Below are 22902 nucleotides of genomic sequence, written 5' to 3' on the forward strand. Positions count from 1 at the left end.
GTCCCCCAGGGCATGAAGCAGGCCTGGGCCCTGTTTCAGGAAGCCGGTTTGGAAAACTCAGAGTGAAAAACGACACTCACGGTTGAGTAACCCCGAACTGTCCAACTCGGAATATTCCGTTTCAGAAAGGCTGATAACAATTAGTTCAGTCAACGCGGAGTTGCTTTAACCCCAAGTGAAGCGCGCGGACGAGGATACATAAAGCCCTGATAAGCGGAGCACAGATTAAGCGAGTCACCATGGAGACGGAGGGAAAGAAGGCGCGGTCAATGTATTTCACAGCGCTTGAGGCCGAAATTCTGATGGCAGCATATGCCGATAACATGCAAATTCCGCGGAAAAAAGTAACACAGCCACAGCTGCAAAAGCATGCATGGCAAAACATAGCCGACAGAGTCAATGCGTGAGTGTTAATATAAACATTGATCGAGGGATTTCCACCCATTTAACACGTTATTTTATCATATGTTATTTTATTTGTTATTTTATACATTTTATCTTGTGATGTGATGTGAGCGCAGGTGCAACCCAACAGGCCCCAAACGTGCCTGGAAGCAAGTAAAAATGAAATATAAAAATATAGTCCAAACAGGTAAGGTGTAATTGTATTATGAGCCATAGTGCTTGGTCTGTTTGTAAATCAATTGCAGTTAGAGGCTACATTAATTTTCTTTCTGTAAGCACTTATTGAAATTATCTGAGCACATTACAAGTACATATTTGCTTACTCTGTATGCTCAAATGTGACCCGTTATAGCCAACAGAAAAAAAGCGGAGGCCCGAAAAACAGGTGGGGGTCCTCCACCACCACCACTCACAGAGGCTGAGCAGTTGGCCCTCAGCCAAAACAGTGGGCGCCCTGTGGCCGAAGGCATCTCTGTGGGGACATCCTCTGAGGCAATAACCCCGCAAGACACAAGTGCCTACATAGGGGGTAAATTCAAAATAATACATGATGTGCATACATCCTTTCTTCACAGTCACCTTCGCAGTGCTACACATTCATTTGATAAACTCTTTACCATAATGGATTATTTTGTAGTGAAGTTATTTTCCTACTGATTTTGCCTTGCCTCAGTCTTGGTTGTCTTTGAGAGCATAATGACAATGAAGTGTAAGGTGATTGGTATGTTTGTTAATTGCCATTTGGTCCCTTGTAAGTTATAAGTGACCTGTATATACCTCATATTCTATCAGTTGATGGTGATGGTGTACTGCATCTGGTGCAGCCTCCTGTTGAGCCAGACCAACATGCAGTTGTGAGTAATACTCCACAGATTATATGAGTTTACAGTAGAACAGCAATGTTGTTTATTCCTTTACTACAGGAAAATAATGAAGAAACATTGACAGCTGTTACAGAGGAGGAAGCAACAGAGACACTTTGAGGTTTACATCTTTTAATACTTTGTGTACAGGAAACACAGGCGACCAATAAAGCCAGTTGAACAAAAAATCTGTTTATTCTTCTTTCAACATGTTGAGGTGATGGGTCAAAGGAAATGATTGTGACATATGGTGTCTCTGACTGCTCTTCCATCTTGTATGTCCGTGGGAGGGTCAGGATGTTCATGGTTTGGATCACTGCTGATGTTTGGTTCAGAAGGACAGTGTTCTCCTCTAATTGTGGCAATGTTGTGAAGAATCACACATGCCACAATAATGTCACATGCCCTTTCTGGGGTGACCCTGAGTCTTTGCAGGCACTGGAACCGGGCCTTAAGCATTCCGATAGTCATTTCGATTCTGGCTCTTGTCCTGCAATTAGCCAGATTATATCGCTGCTGTGGGCCCAGTTCAGGGTCAGGGTAAGGGGTAAGCAAATAGGGTAAACATGGATACCCCCTATCACCAAGCAAGTAGCCAGTGAACTCTCCTAAGACAGAAGGATACACTTCAGTTCAAATGTCCCTGAAGCAATTGGTCTTTATATATTTTAAAGTATTTTCAACTCACCATGTCCAAATTTTGTGCTCAGTGTACATTCACGGAATATTTGTGAGTCATGGACAGAGCCTGGCCACTTGGCTTCCACATTTGTGATAATGTTGGCAGCATCACATATGATCTTCACAGTGCAGAGAACACAAATTAGCATCCATTACTATGATGAAATAATTTGTTAGTTTGAAATGCTACAGGGAACTATGTACCTGTACATTAATGCTGTGGAAAGACTTCCTGTTCACATAGTCTCCTTCATTTACTGAAGGAGCAATAATTGGAATGTGAGTACCATCTATACAGCCAATCACGCCTGGGAACCCTGAAAATAAATGTAAAATTTAAGTAGTAGTTCAAGTATCACCACATCATAAATTAAGTTTTGTTCATCCTGATACCTGCAATTTTGTGGCATCCCTCTTTGATGAATCTTGTGGGTCTGTGACCGGGGAACACCACAAACGAGTACAGGAGACGTTTCAGTGCAACTGTAACATTCCTGACTGCCCGACAGACGGTAGCCTTGGAAACGTGCTCAGCGTCACCAATATTATACAGAAAGCTCCCGTTTGCAAGAAACCGAAGTGCAATACAAATAATATGTACAGAACTGAGAGCATGTCCGCGATGTGTCACATGCGTAATATATGGCCTGAGGATGTTATCCAAATAAATTATAGATTGTGCTGAGAAACGGTAACGTTCGCACAGGAAATCATCAGGTAATGATAAGATGTCCAGACGCGCTCGAATCACTCTCTCCCGGCGGAGAGCTCTGCGGAGAATTTGGGCTTCGATATCTACCGGCTCTTCAAGGAAGGGACACGCCATGTCTGAGACTTCCTACTGTCAGGTTTCCGACAAAGGGGCGGAGACAGTCAGGGTTAGTTGTGGTAAACCTGCTAGGGGGCAGGTTAGCTTCACGGCGTGTGTCGTCATAGTGACTCACTCAGGCTGCAGCTGAACTCGCTTTGTGAAACTGAAAACCCAGAGTTTTCGTTAACTCAGGGTATACTTACTCAGTTTTTCCACTAAACCGGCTTCCTGAAACAGGGCCCTGTGCTTCAAGGTTTCTGGTAGTTAGAATGACTCGGGGGTGTTGATTCATTTAAACTAACATAATCATCCTGCTGCAAGCAGGTTTCTGTAAGGCAGAGTAAATCGATTTGTTGATCATTATCATTGATTATTAAGTCACGTACTAACAGAGACTTGGAAGAGAGAGACCTAATGGTACTGTTTTACTCTTTGGTGCTGTTGAGGACGCTGTATTGTTCTTTCTTTGTGATTTTTGTGTTGTGTTTGGTTTGTTAAGTTTTGGTTTGTTTTTTGTCTTTTGTCTTTTGCAGACACACTCTCTAAGGGGTCTAGCGTTCTGTGGGGGGATACCAGTAGGAGAGAAACAACTTGGGGTCCTGGACCCAACTCTGGATAGTCACGTTTTGGGGGGTTTATTAAATCTTAATTATCTATGAAGCCCACATAATTTTTTTTTGAAAGAAATTATTTATTTAAGCTGGTAAACAGGGCATTAAAATAATCTGAATGCAAAGAAGAGAAGAAATGTTAGACATGTTCCTTAAATGGAATAAATAAGAATGAGACAAAGATTTTACATGAGAGTCGAAGCCCAGAGAAGAATCAATTGTTACACCAACATTTAGTAGTTAAACAAAAAGAAGCAAGGAGCTGACTGATGTTGGATTTAGTTTACAAGGGCTATAATTATGGTCTCAGTCCTTCTGGCAGTTAAAACAAGGTAACTGCTAGAGAGCCAATCAGTAACCTGAGTTAAGGAGTGAACTAGGGTGGACAGCCTATCCAGCTCATGAGGCTTAAAAAACATGTACAGCTGAATGTCATCAGCATAGAAATAATGAAAAATGTTATTAAAAGATTGAATGATGCCACCTCCTAGGACTTGCTGTCCACATATGTGGACATCACATTTTGGGTTATTTAGACCAAAATACTCAATTTTGCTCTACATGGGCCTGATATCCACTTACGAGGACGTTATACTGCTACTGTTCTATCAAAATTTTAAATGAATATCCTCATTTGTGGCTCTCATTTTTCTTAAAAACAAAAATAAGGTAAAAAAAAATCCGGTAATTCTTTTCTTTTTACATTCATCGGGCCCCAATATGCCCAAATATCAAAGAGAAATTAAAAATGCATGTTGTGGAAGAGTTCGGGTCTTAGGAGGTTAAAGGAAGCAGAAAGCAGAAAGAAAATAATGGACTCAGAACTGAACCTTGTGGAACCCTACAGGTTAGAGATGCAGTGTGAGAGGTCCCACCAGTAGAAACAAACCCAGTCTAACAGGAGACACCAGGCAAACCTTTTAGCCCATTATGTAAGTTTTCTTGGTCAATCACACAAAATTCATTTTACTCATTACTGTAGTTAAGTCATTGAGTGCAATTCGAGCAAAGGGAATAAATGACTCACACTACTGAGGACCATCTTTCATGTCAATCGCCTTTTTTCTCAGAATGGTTGAGAAATGTGTTACAGTTATTATCAGAAAGGAACAGCAGGAGGAGTTCAGTGCTCTAAAAAGTTGATCTTACATAGGTGACTACATCAACGAGTAACTGTAGGAGAGGAAAGGTAATGGATTGTTCTCAACTTCCCCAGAGATAATGGAGAGAGACTCCTGCATCACTCAGGCATTTGTGTCTGTCAGATTTACTGATTTAAACCAAATCCAAACATAAATATAACAAGTCTTAATATTTGTTTTGTCCATAAAGTTTTAATTGGACATTTCTGTCATATAAGGCATGAAGCTATTTGATTAAGAGTTTATTACAAAATAATTGAAAAATGTTCATCTGTGTAGTTTCCTGTCGTCATATTTCTAAAGGCATGTCTTCAGTTGTATTGTAACATACTGTATTTAAAAACAACTCAAAACCTCATCAGAAAAACTTTAAAAAGTTTGAAAACTTGAAACAAAGGGAAAAAAAAGGTAAAAAACAGTGAATAAGATTCTGATTAAATTCAGCTACAGCTGATTCTGGGCAGCACTGCTGTTTGCAGTACTCACTGGTATTTATCACAGTATATTTATCCAGTACACTCAGTGTATACTTGAGTGGAGATCTCCTGTCGAATTGACTCAGCCATCTCCAGCAGGTCGGACACTTCAGCAGCTTTCTGGTTTCTTCTGTGAAGCAGCTGCTGGATCTTCTGCTCCATGTCTGCAGAAACACAAAGAAACTCATTTGAATTCATATCTATCTATCTATCTATCTATCTATCTATCTATCTATCTATCTATCTATCTATCTATCTATCTATCTATCTATCTATCTATCTATCTATCTATCTATCTATCTATCTATCTATCTGTGTATGTATCAGGGTGTGGCAACCCTGGGCACGCATGGTGATTTTTCGTTTTTATGGGCCGATGATTTTTTTTTTCTTTTTTTTGTAACGGTATAAACAATGAAAGGTGGTGGCCGATGTGTAAAAATAACTCTAAATGTTTGGTGGTGGCTATCGTGGAGCTGCCACAGAGGCCAGCAGGTGGATGAGGGAAAGGTGAGACAGGAGGAGGAGGAGAGACCCGAGGCGGCCGCCGGTCCGAGTGTCAGGTGAACTGAACTTCAGAAGTTATGACCTGCAGTCTATCTGGGTCAGATATAAACCAAGTTTAGGTGGAGTTTATTTTTGTTGTGCTGACTTTTTACAGTCAGTTGCAATAACTCGTACTGCGTACTAGCTAGCATGACGGAGTTTCTATACAGCTGGGTGGGTGCTGTGATGTTACTGATAGTGAACTTTATTTTGTTCAAAAGGTTAGTTAGTAGAGTTGCCAACCGTCCCGTAAAAAGGCGGTCCCGTATTCAGAGAAAATATTACGCGTTTGTATTAAGGTGAAATGGAACAGTTTGTCCCGGACTTCAGCTAGAATGGAAAAAGAGACAAAGCTGGAGTTATTCTTCTTCTCTCATTCTCTCCTCTCCCTCTCCTGTTGCTACTTCAATCATGAAACGGATTAATGATCAGCTGATCAGCTTTTTTCTCTCGTTTGTTTATCTCCCACTTTGCGCCAGAAAGAGGACACCAGTGGATGTCGCGCTAAACATCAGCAGCACGTTTGAGCTTGATCAGCTGTTGTTAGAATGTATTTAATAATATCAGCTTGAGGTTCCAGGTGCAGACACAGACGAAGAGACAGTGCCTTTATTTGGGCTGATTAACGTGGCAAACAACAGAAAGCACTGAGACAAAACTAAACTAGAAGCTGAACTGGGAAAACTAAGAACTGACACTTAACTCAGACAGCAGGGAAGGCTAAGACAGGGTGACAATGATGCACATGACGGAGGCAACTGTGAACAGGTCTCTGTGCTGGAACAACAAGGAACTATGAAACATATATACGTAAGTAACATGGACATGACCAGCACAGAGTCCTGAAACCTGGCGTAACATGGGGGAAGTTGAACAGACGACGCGGCGATGAACAAAGCAAGACTGAGGACTTAAATACACACATGAGGTGATCAGGAGAAGTGGAGACACATGAGAACACAGCTGACTAGAAGGAAACATAATGACAATACAGGGGAGAGTAACACTAACTACAATGAACAAAGAACACCATACTCTTTCAAAATAAAACAGGAAACACAGAGACATAGACATGGAGATAGAACATGAATTTAACCTAACCAGAGACATGAAACATGACAGGTAGACACACGGACCAGGGAGAGATGACAAAAGGGACTAAGAAACCAAGGACTAAACTGCAAACTAGAAAACAACTAGATGCGTTAAACTACACATGTGGATACAAAAATATGCATTAGAACTTAAACCCTGGGCCTCATGGCCTAGTACCATGACACAGCTGATGTTTGCTGGAGCCACAGCTGTAAAGCTGCTGGTCATGATGTCGGTTTGGATATGTGGTGAGAGGGAAACATGAAGATGAAACCAGGAGATGTCCTTACTGAACCATCAGAGCTGTGATGGAGAAACAGGTTTACCTTTTAGGTGACATGAATGAGTTGAAGTTATGAACTGTTTCTGAGAGACAAATAACACCAGGATGCTTTTCTAAGCAGCTGACAGCTGGTAACTGTGCAGGGGCGGGTCTAGTAAAGTGTTGCCAGGGGGCAGGTAGGGCATTAACAGTCTCTCACAGAACAGACTGTGAGAGACTGTTCCAGGGAAAGTAATACAAAAAACACGAGACTAGACAAGGACATAAGAGCTAAGCAGGGAAGATAAGAGAGAGAGGAGAGGAGAAAAGTGCGACCGCCTTCGCCAAGAGCCAAACGAGAAACCATAGTCTTTTGCATGTTTCTTTAACACCGTTGTGTCTGCACTGTCTTGTGCCTGTATCCTTCTGTCTGGTGTTGCACTGTCTTTGTTTTTTTTTTCAATTTTTTACATTTAAATAATATCACTCAGTCTTCCTATTTTCATCTTCATATTATTAACCGCCTTCGTCCCTCACTCACTCCAAACAGTACCGCCATATTTGTCAATGCTCTTGTCACATCTCTTTTAGATTACTGTAATTCTCTTCTCTGTGGTCTACCTCATAAATCCCTCCATGAATTGCACTTAGTTCAAAATTACAGCTGCTCGTATTGTATCCAGAAATAGATGCACTGAACATATAACAGCTGTTTTTAAACAGCTCCATTGGTTTCCAGTTCACCTCTGTGCCAATTTCAAGATCCTGCTTCATACTTTCAAAGTGCTTCATAACCTCGCTCCTCCATATTTATCTGATCTTGTCCTTCAATAGGGCTTTGGAGCAATCTCTTTGCATCCAGACGCAACCTATCTCTATACCGTCCTTTTTCTCTTGAGCTGTTTTTAAAGCATGGTTGGTAGCAATCGTCCTTCCAACACAGTTTGTTTTGATACGTGCCCTTCAAATGTGGCGCCGTGCACCCACAATACATTGTGCCGTTACATCAGTTCCAAAGCCCTATACTCACCCCCTCGTACACTCGGCTCTTTTTCAGCTTCCCTTCTGTCTGTTCCACCTTGCCCGCCTGATGGGACTCAGAGCCTTTGGTAGACTATGGATGTACTTCCACCAGATCTCCAGACCACAAACTGTTTCTTCACTTTTAAATTGTATTTTAAAACCATCTATTCAGAACTGCATTCCCTTCATTATGACTCTGTCTTAGTGCATTTTTACCATTCTTAGCTTTTATACTTTCATGCTTGTTTTTTTTCTCATTTAACTTGTGTTTTTATTTAGTTTTACTATATTTTAATATGTTGTATTGTTGTTACTGTTATTGTACTATTGTAAGGTGACCTAGAGGGCCTTAAAGGCACCTAGAAATAAAATGTATCATTATTATTATTAGCATTACTCTTAATAATTTTTGCACATTGCACCTTATGTAGTCCTGCGCTTATTGTCTGTTATATGTAGCACCATATGGAGGAATTCGTTTCACTGTGTACTGTACCACAGCACAAAGTTGGAATGACAATAAAGCCACTTGATTTAGTTTGAGATTTAGTGGGTGTTAACCATCGGGTGCTTAGTTTATGTAAAATTGTAGTTTGTTGTTTTGGTTAAATTAGCTTAAATTATGTGTGTGTTGTATATGAGTAGACTTGTATACAGTTAAACATGTATGGATTATATAATATCGAAGTCTGAATACTGATTTGTAAATACTGGAATTTGAAATGAGGGGGTAGGTACAGAAAAGGTGCAAACTTTATCCTACTCATTTTCTAGCATACACATTGTGTAGACATAGAGATAATCACGAAACTTGATGTTAAGGTTTTTCTTTTTTCTTGTTATTTCAGTTATATTTACGAAATAAACATTATTGTATTTATGCATCTATATATAGAAGTGGGAGTGGAGATACATGACCGGAAACATACAATAGTTAAACACAGAAGCAAAGCTGTGATGGGGACAGGGATTTTACTTTGTCCAGTGACGACAGAAATGACATTTCAGTGTCTCAGAGTTTATCTGAAGGTCACACCTATCACGCCTCAAACACACCAGCAGGTCAGCGCTCTGACCTTGTATCTGCTGGAGTTTGTCCTCCACTTGTCTCTTCATGTCCTCAGCTTCCATCATGATGTTCTTCAGTCGACCAGCAGCTTGACCCTTGACCTCCTGATTCTGTTGATTTTGCTTTAAAACCTCAAACTGCTTAGTGACATCACTGAGCTCCTGTTGGGCAGAAACAGTGTTCTGATTTTCATCTGAGACTTGAAACTAAAAACAGAGACTCAAAGTTGTGTGCAAAGTTTTACATAGATTTTTCTTATCTTAAAGCCTCAAACACATATAAATGTGTCTGTTGGTGTTTTTACCGTCTCTGCATCAGTGGTCATGTTTAAAGCACTCTCTGCCACCTCTCTGGCTTCTCTCGCTGTCTCTCTGTTCTCTTCAGTTTTGTCCTTCATAGCTTCAATCTCTTTCTGCAGGTCTTTGGTCTGAATCATGAGCCTTGCCTCGATGTTGTCCAGTGTGTCTTCAGCCTGAAACAGAAAACAAACACGAGCACATCAGCATCAGGCTGAACAAACGTCTCAGAGGTCATATGTGAAATATTTTGGATGTTTTACATCTTGGATCCTGTCTTTGGTCTCATCTTTGTTTCTGCTCGCTCTCTCTAAGAGGTTGTTAGCTTTGGCCTGAGCTTTGTCTGCTTCATAAATATCCTGAATGATCTTCTTCACATCAGTGTTCTCCATCTGCTCCCTAAATACAATAAACAAAGACGATTAAGGTTCAGAACACGAAGAGGACAAATATGTGTTCCACCTATAAATCACTAATCAGAAGGACAGGAAGTAAAAACATCAGAGAGCAGTGACACTCAGACTCAGAAAGCTGATTCTGCTCCTGCTGCCGAACATCCGAAGGACCAGTTCAGCACTGAAAGCATCTCACTATGCCTGAGAAAAACATCTAAAACATATGAAGAAAAATAATGTTTCATGCAGTCACAGATCAGCTGTGGATGTGTCCAAAACTCCTCAGTGTTCGTCTGAAAGACTAAAAATGAAAAATGGCCTCTGATACTGTCTGAGGTCATCTTCACAGTCACGGTATTATATTGTTCATGACATCATGAAGCTCCTGTTGGACAGCGTTGTAGTGAGAAGTTGTGTCCTTACCTTTTCCATTTTGAAATGTTATAGAGTCTTTCATTGATGACAAAAATGGGGGAAACACAAATGAGACAGAGCAAATGATCTAAAATCAAAAGAGTAAACATGGACGTATCTGTGGTAAAGTCTTAACTAGGGATGGGTACCAGTATCCGGTGCCATTATGGCACTGACATAAACGGTAGTAACCAGGCCGAAAAGCAGCGCACATTTCGGTGCTTGGTTTCGGTGCTTTTTTTTTTCTTGAGATGTCATACACTTTGGATTCTAGCCAATCATTTTACCTTTCCGAGGATAGTAGGCGGGTCCAGGTACTTACAGTCTTTTATTGCAGAGCTACAGATTAAAAATGCCCAAGGCGAAGCAGTCAAAAGTCTGGCTGTACTTCACAGCAAACGATGCAAACTCAACAGTCTGCAACAAGTGCTTTAAGCTGATACTGTGATACTGTGCAAAGGAGGTAACACCTCAAATCTGATGAAACACCTGGCGACGTATAGCATTTTTTTAAAAGCTGAGAAATGCACCGTATTTGATAGCTTGCTGTGAGACCTCACACCGAGCACAACTACTGTGGGTGGGTTGCCTGTTATTGGACCCGGAGTTAGCAACATCCCCCAAGCACCTGAAGAGGAGAGTCCTGCCCCCTAGCCCTGCCAGTGTAGCAGAAATGATGAGGATGATGATGGCAGCAGCAGCCGTTCTTCTCTGCGTGAGGAGCTTAATGTTGTTCGTGTGTAATTTACGTTGAGTAGGCTAACCACGTTATTACATTAATGCACGTAAGGTGAACTAGCAAACACCGTCGTAGTTACATGCGGCTGTCTTCTTGTTTGATAGAGTGATACCATATATGCCCTATAGCTGCAAAAAAGGCTAACCTGGTAATCATTTTGCAGAACAAAAGAGACTGCTAAAAATAATAACATAAGAGATTTTTGGACAAAGTTTGTGTTCTCCATTCTTTAAGCACTGGTTCGAGCACCGTTTAAGCACCGGCACCGTTTCAAAAGTACTGGTTTGGCACCGGTATCGGATAAAACCTAAACGATACCCATCCATGGGGGTGGAAAAAAAACAAAAAAAAACAAAAAAAACAAAAAACAAAAAAACATGGGGATGACTCCCTGCTGGAGCCTCTGCTGGATGTCAGCGGGACTGCAGCTGATGGTGGTTTTAGGGCAGGGGTGGGCAACTCCAGGCCTCAAGGGCTGGTGTCCTGGAGGTTTTAGATAGCACCCGGGGTCAGCACACCTGAATCACATGATTAGTTTATTACCAGGCCTCTGGAGAACTTCAAGACATGTTGAGGAGGTTGTTAGCTCTTAGAAACATATAATCATATATGCTGAGAGGTATATAATCGATTGCATAATGATATAATGCCTGATCCTCAGTAGTCTGCAAAGACTATGTGCGTTCCAGAATGCTCTGGCATACCACACGTCCTAAGGTCATGATAGAGGTCTTACCTTCTCTTTCTGATATATAGTATAGGAGGACACCTACTTTATCTGTTTGAGTATAAGAGCCCTTTGTTTAGGCGGACCGCATGCCTGGTTGATATGTTATATGTTAATGAGACTATGCATTTTCATGTAACCACAATAAAGAGCAGACTACAGAGGGGCTGACATATAGTGACTGGCGTTTGAGCGGCAGGAACAGCGCTCGTCCCGGTCACCTCCCTCATGCACGAGATCACACAAATAGCTCTGGTGTCTGGTGTGTTGTTTTTGCCATTGTAGTGGATTGTCTCGGTTGTTGCAGCAATAGGTTTGTGCCTAGTTAAAGCTATCAGAGGTCATTTAGCCATTTAAATCAGCTGACATTTCTAAAACCTGCAGGACACTGGCCATTGAGGCCTGGAGCACCCCCACCTCTGTTTTAGGCTAAAGGTTGCATTTCATTTCTAGTTTCTAGTTTAAAGTTTTTGGTTTGAATTAAGCTTTTATGTCATTTTTATGCTCTCAGCACTGACTTGAGTTCCAAAGCTTCCTGCTGCAGGTCCATGGCTGCCTTGGCTTGCTTGTCCAGGTTCTTTAAGTCCTCCAGGAATCTGGTGGCATTTTTCAGCAAATTATTGACGTTGCTGATCATGGACTGGATGTTAGCAGGTGACTGTGGGAGCTCGATTCTCAAAACTGCTTGTGCCATTTTCTCAGTGTCCTTTGGAGGAACCATGTCATCTGTCAGGGAGGAAATGTGAAGAGCAATGAAAAGGTTTCCTGCAGAGAAACATTACATACTCACATACAGCAGCATCACAACAGCACCAACGTTCTCTGTAAAGCCACGCTCTCTCTCTCTGACTTCAAAGGATCCATCCTGTACTTTGCTACCATCTGGTGGGTACTGCCTCAAAGTGGACATGAAACACTACATGTATAAAGCCTAATTTACACCATTCACAGAGAGTTGGGGAATGGCTGCAATCACAGCATTGTAAGATGGCGACAGATGTACCCTTAGGCCCCTCCTCAATTCAGAGATGGTCTTTCCCTTTTCACGTAAATGTCGGGCCTCCTTGACTCCGCCCTCAAACCAGCGTTCCTCCCTGTCCAGGATGTGTACATCTTCATCCTTGAAAGAGTGTCCACTGGCCTGTAGGTGTAAATAGACTGCAGAGTCCTGGCCTGACGAGGTAGCTCTTCTGTGTTTTGCCATCCGCTTCGCCAAAGGTTGTTTGGTTTCCCCGATGTATAAATCCTGGCAATCCTCCTGGCACTTAACAGCGTACACTATGTTACTCTGTTTGTGTCGGGGGACCCGATCTTTGGGGTGGACCAATTTTTAAAAGCCAAAGAGACGCAGTGTTTAGAAAAAATGCGTCTCAGCTGCTCCGATACTCCTGTCACCTACGGGATCACTACTACAGGTTTTCACTTAGACAGCAGTTGTCCTTCTCTCCTGGATCGGCTGGAGCTTTGTTTAGGTGCCTTCCCAGGTTTGACAAAAGTCCAGCTGGGATAACCACATTTACTCAGGGCCTTCTTCATGTGATGTTCGTCTGCTTCCCTGGCCACTGTGTCAGTGGGGATGGTGTTAGCTCTGTGCTGTAGCGTCCTAATGACACCCAGTTTGTGCTCCAGTGGATGATGAGAGTCAAGCCTTAAATGGCCTGTATTTGTATAGCGCTTTACTAGTTCCTAAGGACTCCAAAGCGCTTTACATATCCAGTCATCCACCCATTCACACACACATTCACACACTGGTGATGGCAGCTACATTGTAGCCACAGCCACCCTGGGGCGCACCGACAGAGGCGAGGCTGCCGGACACTGGCGCCACCGGGCCCTCTGACCAGACTAAATACTTATCCATATGTGTAGGTTTACGGTGCACGTCAGCTTTTAGATGTCCCCCATTACTGATGGAAATCTCACAGTCTAAGAAGGCTAACCTGCAATTATTTCATATCCTCCCTGGTGAATTTGATGTGTCGGTCCACCGAGTTATTGTAATCCGTAAAATGTGGTATGTCCTGAGATTTGATTTTCACCCAGGTGTCATCCACAAATCTGAACCAACGGCTTGATGGTGTTCCAGGGTAGGATAGCAAAGCCCTCTTTGCCACTTCTTCCATGTACAAATTGGCCACAATGGGTGAAACTGGGGAGCCCATGGCACACCCGTGATTGCGGTGCCGTGCAGAGGAGGTGGGCGCACCTGCACGGCATCCGCAATCACGAATTGAATATTGTACTGGGTCCTGTGGTTGGCGTTGTTGTTGTGATAATGTTGAGCGGGCAGCAGTAGAGCTGCAGCTCTGTGAGTATTGTGGACAGCATCCGTCAAAGCATTAATAAAAAGTATTAAAATGCCACTGGGTCTGCCGTGTATGTTTACACATATAGTTAGGGCTGGATCAGGTGAATCTACCCATGACCCTCTTAATGAACAACCCCCACTACAGTTTAAATACATGGGATGATCCATCAATTAATTTTAGACCTGGTGAAGCCTCTTGGATGAAATATGTTCACAAACTTAAAGATGTCCAGTTGTTTTCTTTCCAAACTCCTTAGGCTTCCGTGACCTGACTGAGGACCTACACTGAGACTCATCATTTAGTTCTATTTGTCTGCTATTTATATTTTATTCTGGGACAGTTGGTGTGCAGCACCCACAATTTTGTTGTACAAGTACAACAACAATAAAGGGTTATTCTATTCTATTCTGGCTGTACAGGACCTCCACATCTGTCCTTTTATATGGCTTATAAATGATCTGAATTACTGTCTCTTAAATCTGTTGATTTGATGATGATCTATGTCTCACTGAGGAAAGTGAGATGATCTGATGATCATTGCAGGCTGAGAAAGAACACACTGTACATGATTGCTCTACAACTTTAAACAATAAGTTAATGAATGTGGAGTGAGCACTGACCCATCAGGTAGTCTTTGACTTGCTGAATAAGCTCTCTGATTTTGTTTTTCTCTCTCTCACACGAGTTTGTATTGTTGTTGATCTGGTCCTGCAGATCTCTGGCCCAGTTTTTGGCATCCCAAGTCATCTCATTGGCATTATTGATCTGACAAAAGAAATCACCTTTTAAAAGATTTAGTTTGTGGAGAGGGATGTGAAATATTACACTATGGTAATTGGTCTACACGTAAGTTTATAATGCTACAACACTAGCATCTGCAAAATTAAAAACATCTTTGTGAGGAAGAAAAGAAAGTGTGATTTGAGTCATCAAATTGAAAAAAACATTTCTGTTTGTTCATCCAAAAAAGTAAAACAGGAAGAGCTCTACTGTTCTGTCGATCACACACAAATATCAAAGAAATGTAGATGCAAAACTCACTGGTCTCGTCAAATGACACCACAACACACCACCAACACACTTCCAAACCAACGTGGTGCTTGGTAAGAGGCCTGCAGGTTTAACCTGTGTTTAACCCTCACCCACTCCCATAGAGAGTAGAGCATTCACCAGTGTTTCCAGTATAGACCTGCCTTGTTCTTGGTGTCCTGCAGTCTGGAAGGCAAATTCATGAGCTGGTCTTTCAGCTTCTCTGCAGTCTTAGAAGCATCCTCACTGACATGAACAGCTCCTTTACAGTTTGGACTTCCGCACTTCCTCTTCCCCAGATCACGCCCACAAAGAGCTCCAGTACACCCTGAACAGTCCTCCAAACCTGGATCGCCACAGACCTTTATCGCATCACAACAAATTGCTTAAACAGTATTCACATTTACCCAGCGGTCATTGTTGATTTGATTATATGGAATCAATGATTTTCACAGCAGCATTGAGACAACAGGACAATCAGCTATTCATTTAATCCTGCAGCTACTCATGTGATATATTAGTCATATGACCTTACAGTTCAATGTTTACATTGTAGGGTTTTTGGTTTGTTTGTTTGTTGACAAACTGCATCTGGTTGTTCTAGATTGGTCATTTTCCAACAAAGAACAATTTCCATGTTTACATCATCTTATCTTGACTTAATGAAAGGTAGGTTTGGTGTTGGTGATGTCTTGCCTAACATCATTGGGTCAAACGAAATTCATAGGTTTGTTCTTTGTAGGAAATGTGCCAGTGGTTTTCAGGTGTACCTGTGTGACCTAACGGTACTGGCTAAAACAGGTGTGGTTTGCTCAAAGCAAGGAGACGCTCGACATTTTGTCTAAGTGTTCGGGTTTTCTAATGGAGAGTGCTGTAAACTAAACATGTCTGCTGAGTTTGGCATCAACTCTGATCTGCTGAACTGTGATTGTGATTTAAGCACCTTGAGACAACAGCTTTAAGGTTTGGTGCTATGTAAATAAACCTGAATTGAATTGTGTTTAAATCATTGGCTAAAAAATTATTGATCACCATACCCTCCAGTTTTATAGGAGCTGAGTTGCTCCCAGTCAGTGACCTCACCACAGGTTCAAACTCAAACCTCTTTGGTAAAGATAAAGATATCTTTATCTCTATCTTTTGGTAAAGATAGTCACCTTCTGTTTGAGCTGAACCACACTCAGCTCTGTGACCTTCTTCTTCAGCAGTGCAAGGTCTCCTGTATTGCACATGCTCAGTTTGTGTTTGACTTCCTGTCTGGTGTCCATGGAGTCCTCTACAGCTTTGCTGACATTTCCCACCCTCTCATCCTCCAACATGAAGAATCTGTAAAGCGTCTGGATCTCATCCAACAGCTCTACAACAGGTTCAGATGAGACACGTGCTAAGCAGAGAAAGTGAAATCATGAAACATGAAGTCTGCTCTGTGATGAAAACAAAGGTTTATGTTTAAAAAGATGAATTCATTGCCTGACAAATAGATCTGCTCTGTTTTTAACTGAACCATGAAAGCAGTTTCTGAGAATATTTATGTTTCTTCACTTTCTGTTAGAGATAAGTGAACATTTTTAGGTATTTAGCTTCACATTAAGACCGTGCATGTCCTGATCTTTAATTTAAATGTGGAGTCTTCAAAAACTCAGAAAAGGATCTTGTGTAGTTTATCTGAAGATGTTTAAAATCCTCTGATGTGATGTGATATGATTTTAAAAACAAAACATATAAAAAAAGGAATGTACCTTTCTGTTGGTCATTTACGTTATCAGTTGGCACACTGGTGAGTTTCTTCTTAAGGTTCATGATTTCTAGATGAATGTCGTCAATTTCAGTGTTGAAGAGGGGAGACATGTCAATCAGGATCACATTTGTGTCGATGGCATCTTTCACCTTCCTGTGAGATGAATACACTCTGATTATTTAGCATAAGCTAAATCTTCCTGAGTGCTCTTTGATTGTACAGTATTGTGAAAAAGTCTTGAGTCAACCTCATTTCTTAATATTTTGCTAAGTTAAAGGCAAATATGTGACTATTTATTGAAACATGCAGCCATAAATTGAAATAGATAAAAACAGACTGCACAATTCTAACAAACTTGAACGTCAGTATTTGGCAGAGGTGTGGACTCGAGTCAGACTCGAGTCATTAATTTTATGACTTTAGACTTGACTTGAAAAAATGTTCTAAGACTTGTGACTTGACTTGGACTTTTACACCAATGACCTGGGACTTGAATTGGACTTGAACTGGTTTACTTGAGAAGACTTGATATTTCACCCCAAATATAAAATTTAACATGCATATTATATAGAGATTGAAAATGTGACGTCATTCAGGGGTAAAACCGCAAAGGATTCTGGGAACTCGTGGCAAGCGGTACTAGCACATGCAGGCTTTCAATTGAAATCAGTCACACAGCGATAAAAAGAAACACAAAAATGGCAAGAAGCTGTTGTATTATTAACTGCAATAGCCGGTCGCATGACAGCCACGGGAAGCCGACGGGTAAAGAGATCGGTTGTTATCGGATTATGTCGTTGAAGAGAAATTGTTCGAGCCATGTTTCCAAAGTAACAAAGAGGCGACGGATGGCCTGGATTGCAGCCATTCAAAGACCAAATTTAACATCCCAGAACCCTCCAGCTCACAGGTTAGTCTGCTCCAAGCATTTCCACAAAGGTCAGTCTGCTGTTGTAGTTAATGCGTCATTTTTCTTAACATAATTGGTGATATAGGTTACAAGCAAGTCTGGCGCTGAACAAAAATTGTTGCGCTATGCTCCTTTATTTATTGTGCATAAATAGTGAATTGTCCTGACACAATATTGTGTTTCGCTTCTGTTATTATGGTACATTGACAAAAACATATACTTTTATTCACAGGATAAAACAGTTGTTTTGTATCACTAATTGCCCAGTGCGATTACAACATACAATATTATTGTCACTGCTACATTTCTGTAATGAACCAGAAATTATTTCCACTACTAATTAATTACCGTTGAGCTCAAAGGTTATATTAATAAACGGTTAACGAATGTGTATTTATGAAGACGATTTGTGAGACTGGTAAAATTATGATACGTACGATGGTCCTTCGTTCGGTGCATTTCAAGGTCCTGTACCCATCCGTCGGTAAACTGTACCTGGGCTTGTTGCATGACCTGAAGTTACTAAACTTCATGAGTGTGTGCACTCACTCCAAGAACCGTATGATTATAAATATGCATATAAATATGCTACGATGAGATAGCTGACTTCATCTAACTAGCAAATGTTGTCCAGGCTACGTTGGTGATACAGTTCTTTTTAATGTGTATGATATTTTTGTCATGCGATTTTAAAGCCGGTCCTACAAGCGCATCCAAGAATAACATGCAGCTTATCTCAGAACTGTCGGTGAAAATTATTCTTGGAGCTAAGTTTAATTGAGCTGCATTTTAAAGAGGTGCAATTTCACAATTTGTGTATATTTTCTAAGTTCACTATTTTGTCATGTGTTGAGAAAAACACAGATTTAAAAATTACATGGTCTAATATTTACATTTAGCATATAATGGCAACATGCTTTTTTCGGGTTTTTTTAAAGACTCGAAAGGACTTGAAATTCAAAATTTCAGACTTGTGACTTTACTCGGACTTTTACACCAGTGACTTGAGACTCGACTCTGACTTGCCTGACATTACTTGAGACTTGATTTGAGACTTGAGGATAAAGACTTGAGACTTACTTGAGACTTGCAAAACAATGACTTGATCCAACCTCTGGTATTTGGTATGATCACCTTCATTCTTCAGCACAGATTGAGCTCTCTGAGGTAGCTTTCTGTAATTTGTTTTAGTCCACAGAAAGAGTTCTCCACGCTTCTTGAAGGACATCCAAAGTGCTTCTTTGGATGATGATCCCACACTGCTTAACCCTGTGTGGCCCTGGGACCATAAATGGTCCCTTTAGGTTTTCAGTTACAAGCCATTTGCACTGTGTTGAATGGAATATAGCCAAATTCTCTAAAAAAAAGTTTGGCATAATTTCATTTCAAAATTCAAGTCTGACTTCCTTAAATTAGCTTCAGTGGCTAAGCTAACAATACACATCCTCTTAGAGCCCTGGGGACCATTTTTGGTCCCCATTGACTTCCATTATAAACGCTATTTTTCACTGCAGAATTATTACCGTTAATGTCTTGGTGATTACTCATGTCTCCGTCTCGTTTTGGTCTATGAGCCTTAGAGTTGTAATTTTTTTATTTGTCCACCGGGTGGCGCCCTTGCTCCACATTTGATCCCTGCTGGAAAACAGCGGGCTGCTTGGATAGACCTGCGGGAAACGAAGCCTCATTTCCGGCGTGCAGCAGCGGCTTCGCCCGCTGATCGGGCGGGACCATTTTTCGGTCCCTAGGACCGTTAGAGGGTGCTTTTTTTTTTTTAGTCAACAGGAAATGACGTATTTGTTGTCACGTGGTATCGGACGTGTGGGCTGGAAAAAGCAGTCCCCGGTGATCGTGCCCCGGTGATCGTCGCGACTTACCCCGGCAACATGCACTTATTTCGGCCTAGAGGAGGAGCATTTGCCGCCTGGAGACCATTTTCTGGTCCTGAAAAAAAAAAAAAAAGGCGATCGAAATGACTGTTCGTGCCAATCTTTAGTCCATCTAAAGGCCTAATTATAATAACAAAGAAATATTACTTCAAATGTTTTTTTTGGAAAATATTTAGTTTTTTGTTTTTTGGGGCTAAAAAACGGCGCTCATGTAATAAAACTGGGATTTAAAGGGTTAAAACAACGAAAATATAATTAAAACTTTATATGAATATTTCAGGGAGAAGTAGTTTTAAAAGACTGACCAATTTAAAGTGGAAAAAAATATGAATATATAATCTTTTTATTGCACTTTTGGGGCGGGACCATTTATGGTCCCCAGGGCTCGGAAGGGGTGCATTTTTAAAGGGCCACACAAGAGTTAAATATTGTTGATGTGCAGGCTATGGGGAAGCAACTCCATGTCTAACAGTATTCTGTTATGTGTTTTGGTATTACATGGTTTTGTATGGTGGATCAAAGCTGATGGTACTTTTCTGCATTCATCAGTTTTATCAAAGATCTTAATTCTGACCACCTCCTTTAAATTTGTCAGTCCGTCAGATTTTAGTTTAATAAATTTTTTGGCATTTCTTAAGGACATGATGTTTTAGACACTGTTCATCTGAAATGTTCAAATTTTTTAGGCCTGGCACTTCAGATACATATCAAATTTCCTTCCTCTGAATCTGGTAAGTTACAAGAACTGGACTGAAAATGAGTAAAAAAGCAGCCTATGTCCAAAGAAAAACTTTGAAAGACCTTCAGAAACTATGCTCAAAAACACTTTACAAAATTACGGGAAAGTCTGGCTCCTTGGAAGAAAAATATAAAGAAATGAGGGATGACTCAAGAGTTTTCCAGTATACTGTATATTTTTACATTTAGCATTAGTGGAGTTCCTTTTAAGTTCATCCTCTCATGCCTTACCTAACCTTCAAAGACATTTTCTCCAGTTTCTCCACGCTTGGTGGGGAGATTACTCTCAGGTTGGCCAGGCTGTCCAGCATAGAGTGCATGTTAATCATCTCCTGCAGGTGCTGGTTATCTGTGGGCTGTACATTGTTATGAGGGATAAGGGTCCTCATTTTCTGGGCAGCTCGCTGGACATCAGTGACAATTTGAGTCCAGAGTGCGTTGCAGGGATGGCACGGTTCACAGGCTGGGAATAATGTATTGAAGCCGGGCGTGCACTCATCACAGAATATACCGCTTACACCCGCCCGACAGATGCACTTGCCAGTCTCAGGGTCACATGATGGTTGTTTGGTTCCCTCCAGATTGCAGTCACAAGCTGAAAACAAGATAAAACATGGTATCTTCGCATGAAAACAAGGGGGATTTAGAAAAGGTTAAAGTGGACCTGCGCTGCTGCTACTTAGAATACACTTTCCCCCAATAAACTGTAAACTCAATAAATCAGTGTGTCTATGCCTTAAAAGTAGAATGGGAGGCGGAGCCTTCAGTTTTCAGGCCCCTCTTCTGTGGAACCAGCTTCCAGTTTGGATTCAGGAGACAGACACTATCTCTACTTTTAAGATTAGGCTTCAAACTTTCCTTTGTTCTAAAGCATATAGATAGGGTTGGATCAGTTGTCTAGGCTGCTGGGGGATTCTCAGGATGCACCAATGTATTTACACACCTGTCTGCATTTAATTATTAGTTAATATTAATGTCTGGTTCTCTTCCACACCCTGTCTTTGACCTGCGTTCTTCCTGGAACAGTGCAAAGTTTCCAAATAAGACAGAAGTGGTAGATGTGGATGTTGTGCTTTGAGTGCAGCTCTTTCAGTGACCATATAAGAATATCCCCATCCTGCGACATCAAGCAGATCAAAGAGTATAAAAAGTGTGATAAAATGAGTCTTCAGAACAGTCTGCACCCTTTTTTTGGTTTTTGGTTCACTGCCCTCAATATTTGAAACTTTGGAACGATTTATATGAATAAACACCACTGGAGACATATGTCAGAAAAGAAAAGAAGAATTGTCCACTTAAAGGAAACATTGAAATATTACTCACAGATACACTGCAGGTCTGGATTCCTAAAATGATTTTCTCTGCATTCATCACAGTGCCTTCCTCCAAACTCAGGATGGCATGGACAATGTCCAGTTACCTGAATATGTCACAGCACATTCATTCAAAGTTTAACCATCAGCATCTACTGCAGGTGATTATTTATAATTTTGTTTTTTATTTGAAATAAAAACAACCTTGAAATGGACACACAAACACACAAGGCTGTTTTTCTGAGGTGAGAGGAGTAGCAGAGTGACAGTCTCACACCCTAAATGATAAATGAAAACTGAACCCTGTGGTCACACGCCGACACTGTCTGTGGCTGTGGAGCTCTTGCCTTGTCACAGATGTTGGAGATAGATTTGATGAGGTCACAGCTGCAGGGCTGACATCCCGAGGCTATGTTCAGATTCCAGTATCTGTCCTCACATTCATCACAGAGTTTACCTATCACACCTGTCCTACAGGGACACTGTCCTGTCCTGGGATCACAGAAACAGGGTCTCCCCAGAGGACACCGAGTCTCCTGAGTCCCCCGTCGATCACAGGAGCATTCTGGAAAATACTTTTATTTTAGTGTTTGTCAGACCATTGTGAAATATAGAAAAGAAATACAGGGTATACAGTATAGATGGAGCAATAAAGAAGAAAATTTATGCAAGAAGATTATTGATGATGGAAGCATTCATCCCTCTTTCAAAACTGCAGTTTAACTTTAAAATGGTTATAGTAAGAATCAGGTTTTAAACAGGATCTTTAGATACTTTGCTACTAGCAGCCTGTCATAAAAATACATAACACATTCCTTAGCATTTTCACAGCTTTAATTGAAAAAAACAACACATTTTGACAGCATGAAATAGTACTTTTGCACCAGCAAGTTTATTCTCGCAGACCTGTTAGCTGAAAAGTTTGCACATTTTGGCATTGTGAGCAGCGTGCCTTTGTAAAAAAAAAAACTGAGGACAATGGAAAAGTGAAGGCCTAAAGAAGAAGTGTGAGGCCTAAAACGATATCTACAGCAGATAAACAGTACCTGATATCATGAAGTCATGTCCTTAAGAAAAAGGGGAAAAATGCTTTGCCTATCGATCACACTTATCGGTTCTGCTTGCACTTGGACAATCAGCTAATTTCAGTTTGTGTGCAGGAGAAGGAAAATAGTGGCACAGCCTACAGCATGAATATGGATATTTTATGGTAAAGTGGAGACTGCTCCAGAACAGAAACAGCTGCATTATTCTGCTAACACAACTTCAGCTCTTTGCAAGCACCTTCACAGATGGCATGCTAATGCTAAGCTAGCCAAGAAACCAGAGTGATGCTAAAGCTGAGTAAATGCAGACCTCAGCCCAGCAGCCAGAGCCTGAACAACAAGTAAAAAACTTGCTGCAATCAGGCTGCAGCCTCT

At 41.2% G+C, this 22902-nt stretch overlaps 1 protein-coding gene across 1 annotated transcript in view; it reads right to left on the reverse strand.

Moving 5' to 3' along the window:
* Positions 1 to 4428: 4428 nt before the first annotated feature.
* lamb4 (laminin, beta 4) overlaps positions 4429 to 22902 on the reverse strand; it is a 70835-nt gene continuing 52361 nt past the window's right edge. The window contains exons 24-35 of the mRNA XM_085465081.1: positions 21829 to 22046; positions 21492 to 21588; positions 20400 to 20763; positions 16633 to 16784; positions 16051 to 16277; positions 15058 to 15255; positions 14485 to 14629; positions 12074 to 12281; positions 9544 to 9679; positions 9289 to 9456; positions 8992 to 9145; positions 4429 to 5153 (exon numbers count right to left, since the gene is read on the reverse strand). Coding sequence (XP_085321207.1) covers positions 5020 to 5153; positions 8992 to 9145; positions 9289 to 9456; positions 9544 to 9679; positions 12074 to 12281; positions 14485 to 14629; positions 15058 to 15255; positions 16051 to 16277; positions 16633 to 16784; positions 20400 to 20763; positions 21492 to 21588; positions 21829 to 22046 — 2201 coding nt within the window. The 3' untranslated portion in view covers positions 4429 to 5019. The remainder of the gene's footprint in view (positions 5154 to 8991; positions 9146 to 9288; positions 9457 to 9543; positions 9680 to 12073; positions 12282 to 14484; positions 14630 to 15057; positions 15256 to 16050; positions 16278 to 16632; positions 16785 to 20399; positions 20764 to 21491; positions 21589 to 21828; positions 22047 to 22902) is intronic.

The sequence above is a fragment of the Copadichromis virginalis genome, linkage group LG7 (assembly GCF_057382275.1).
Source record: "Copadichromis virginalis isolate Kocher_CV1m ecotype Utaka linkage group LG7, C_Virginalis_male_GT1.1, whole genome shotgun sequence".
In the NCBI taxonomy this organism is placed as follows: domain Eukaryota; kingdom Metazoa; phylum Chordata; class Actinopteri; order Cichliformes; family Cichlidae; genus Copadichromis; species Copadichromis virginalis.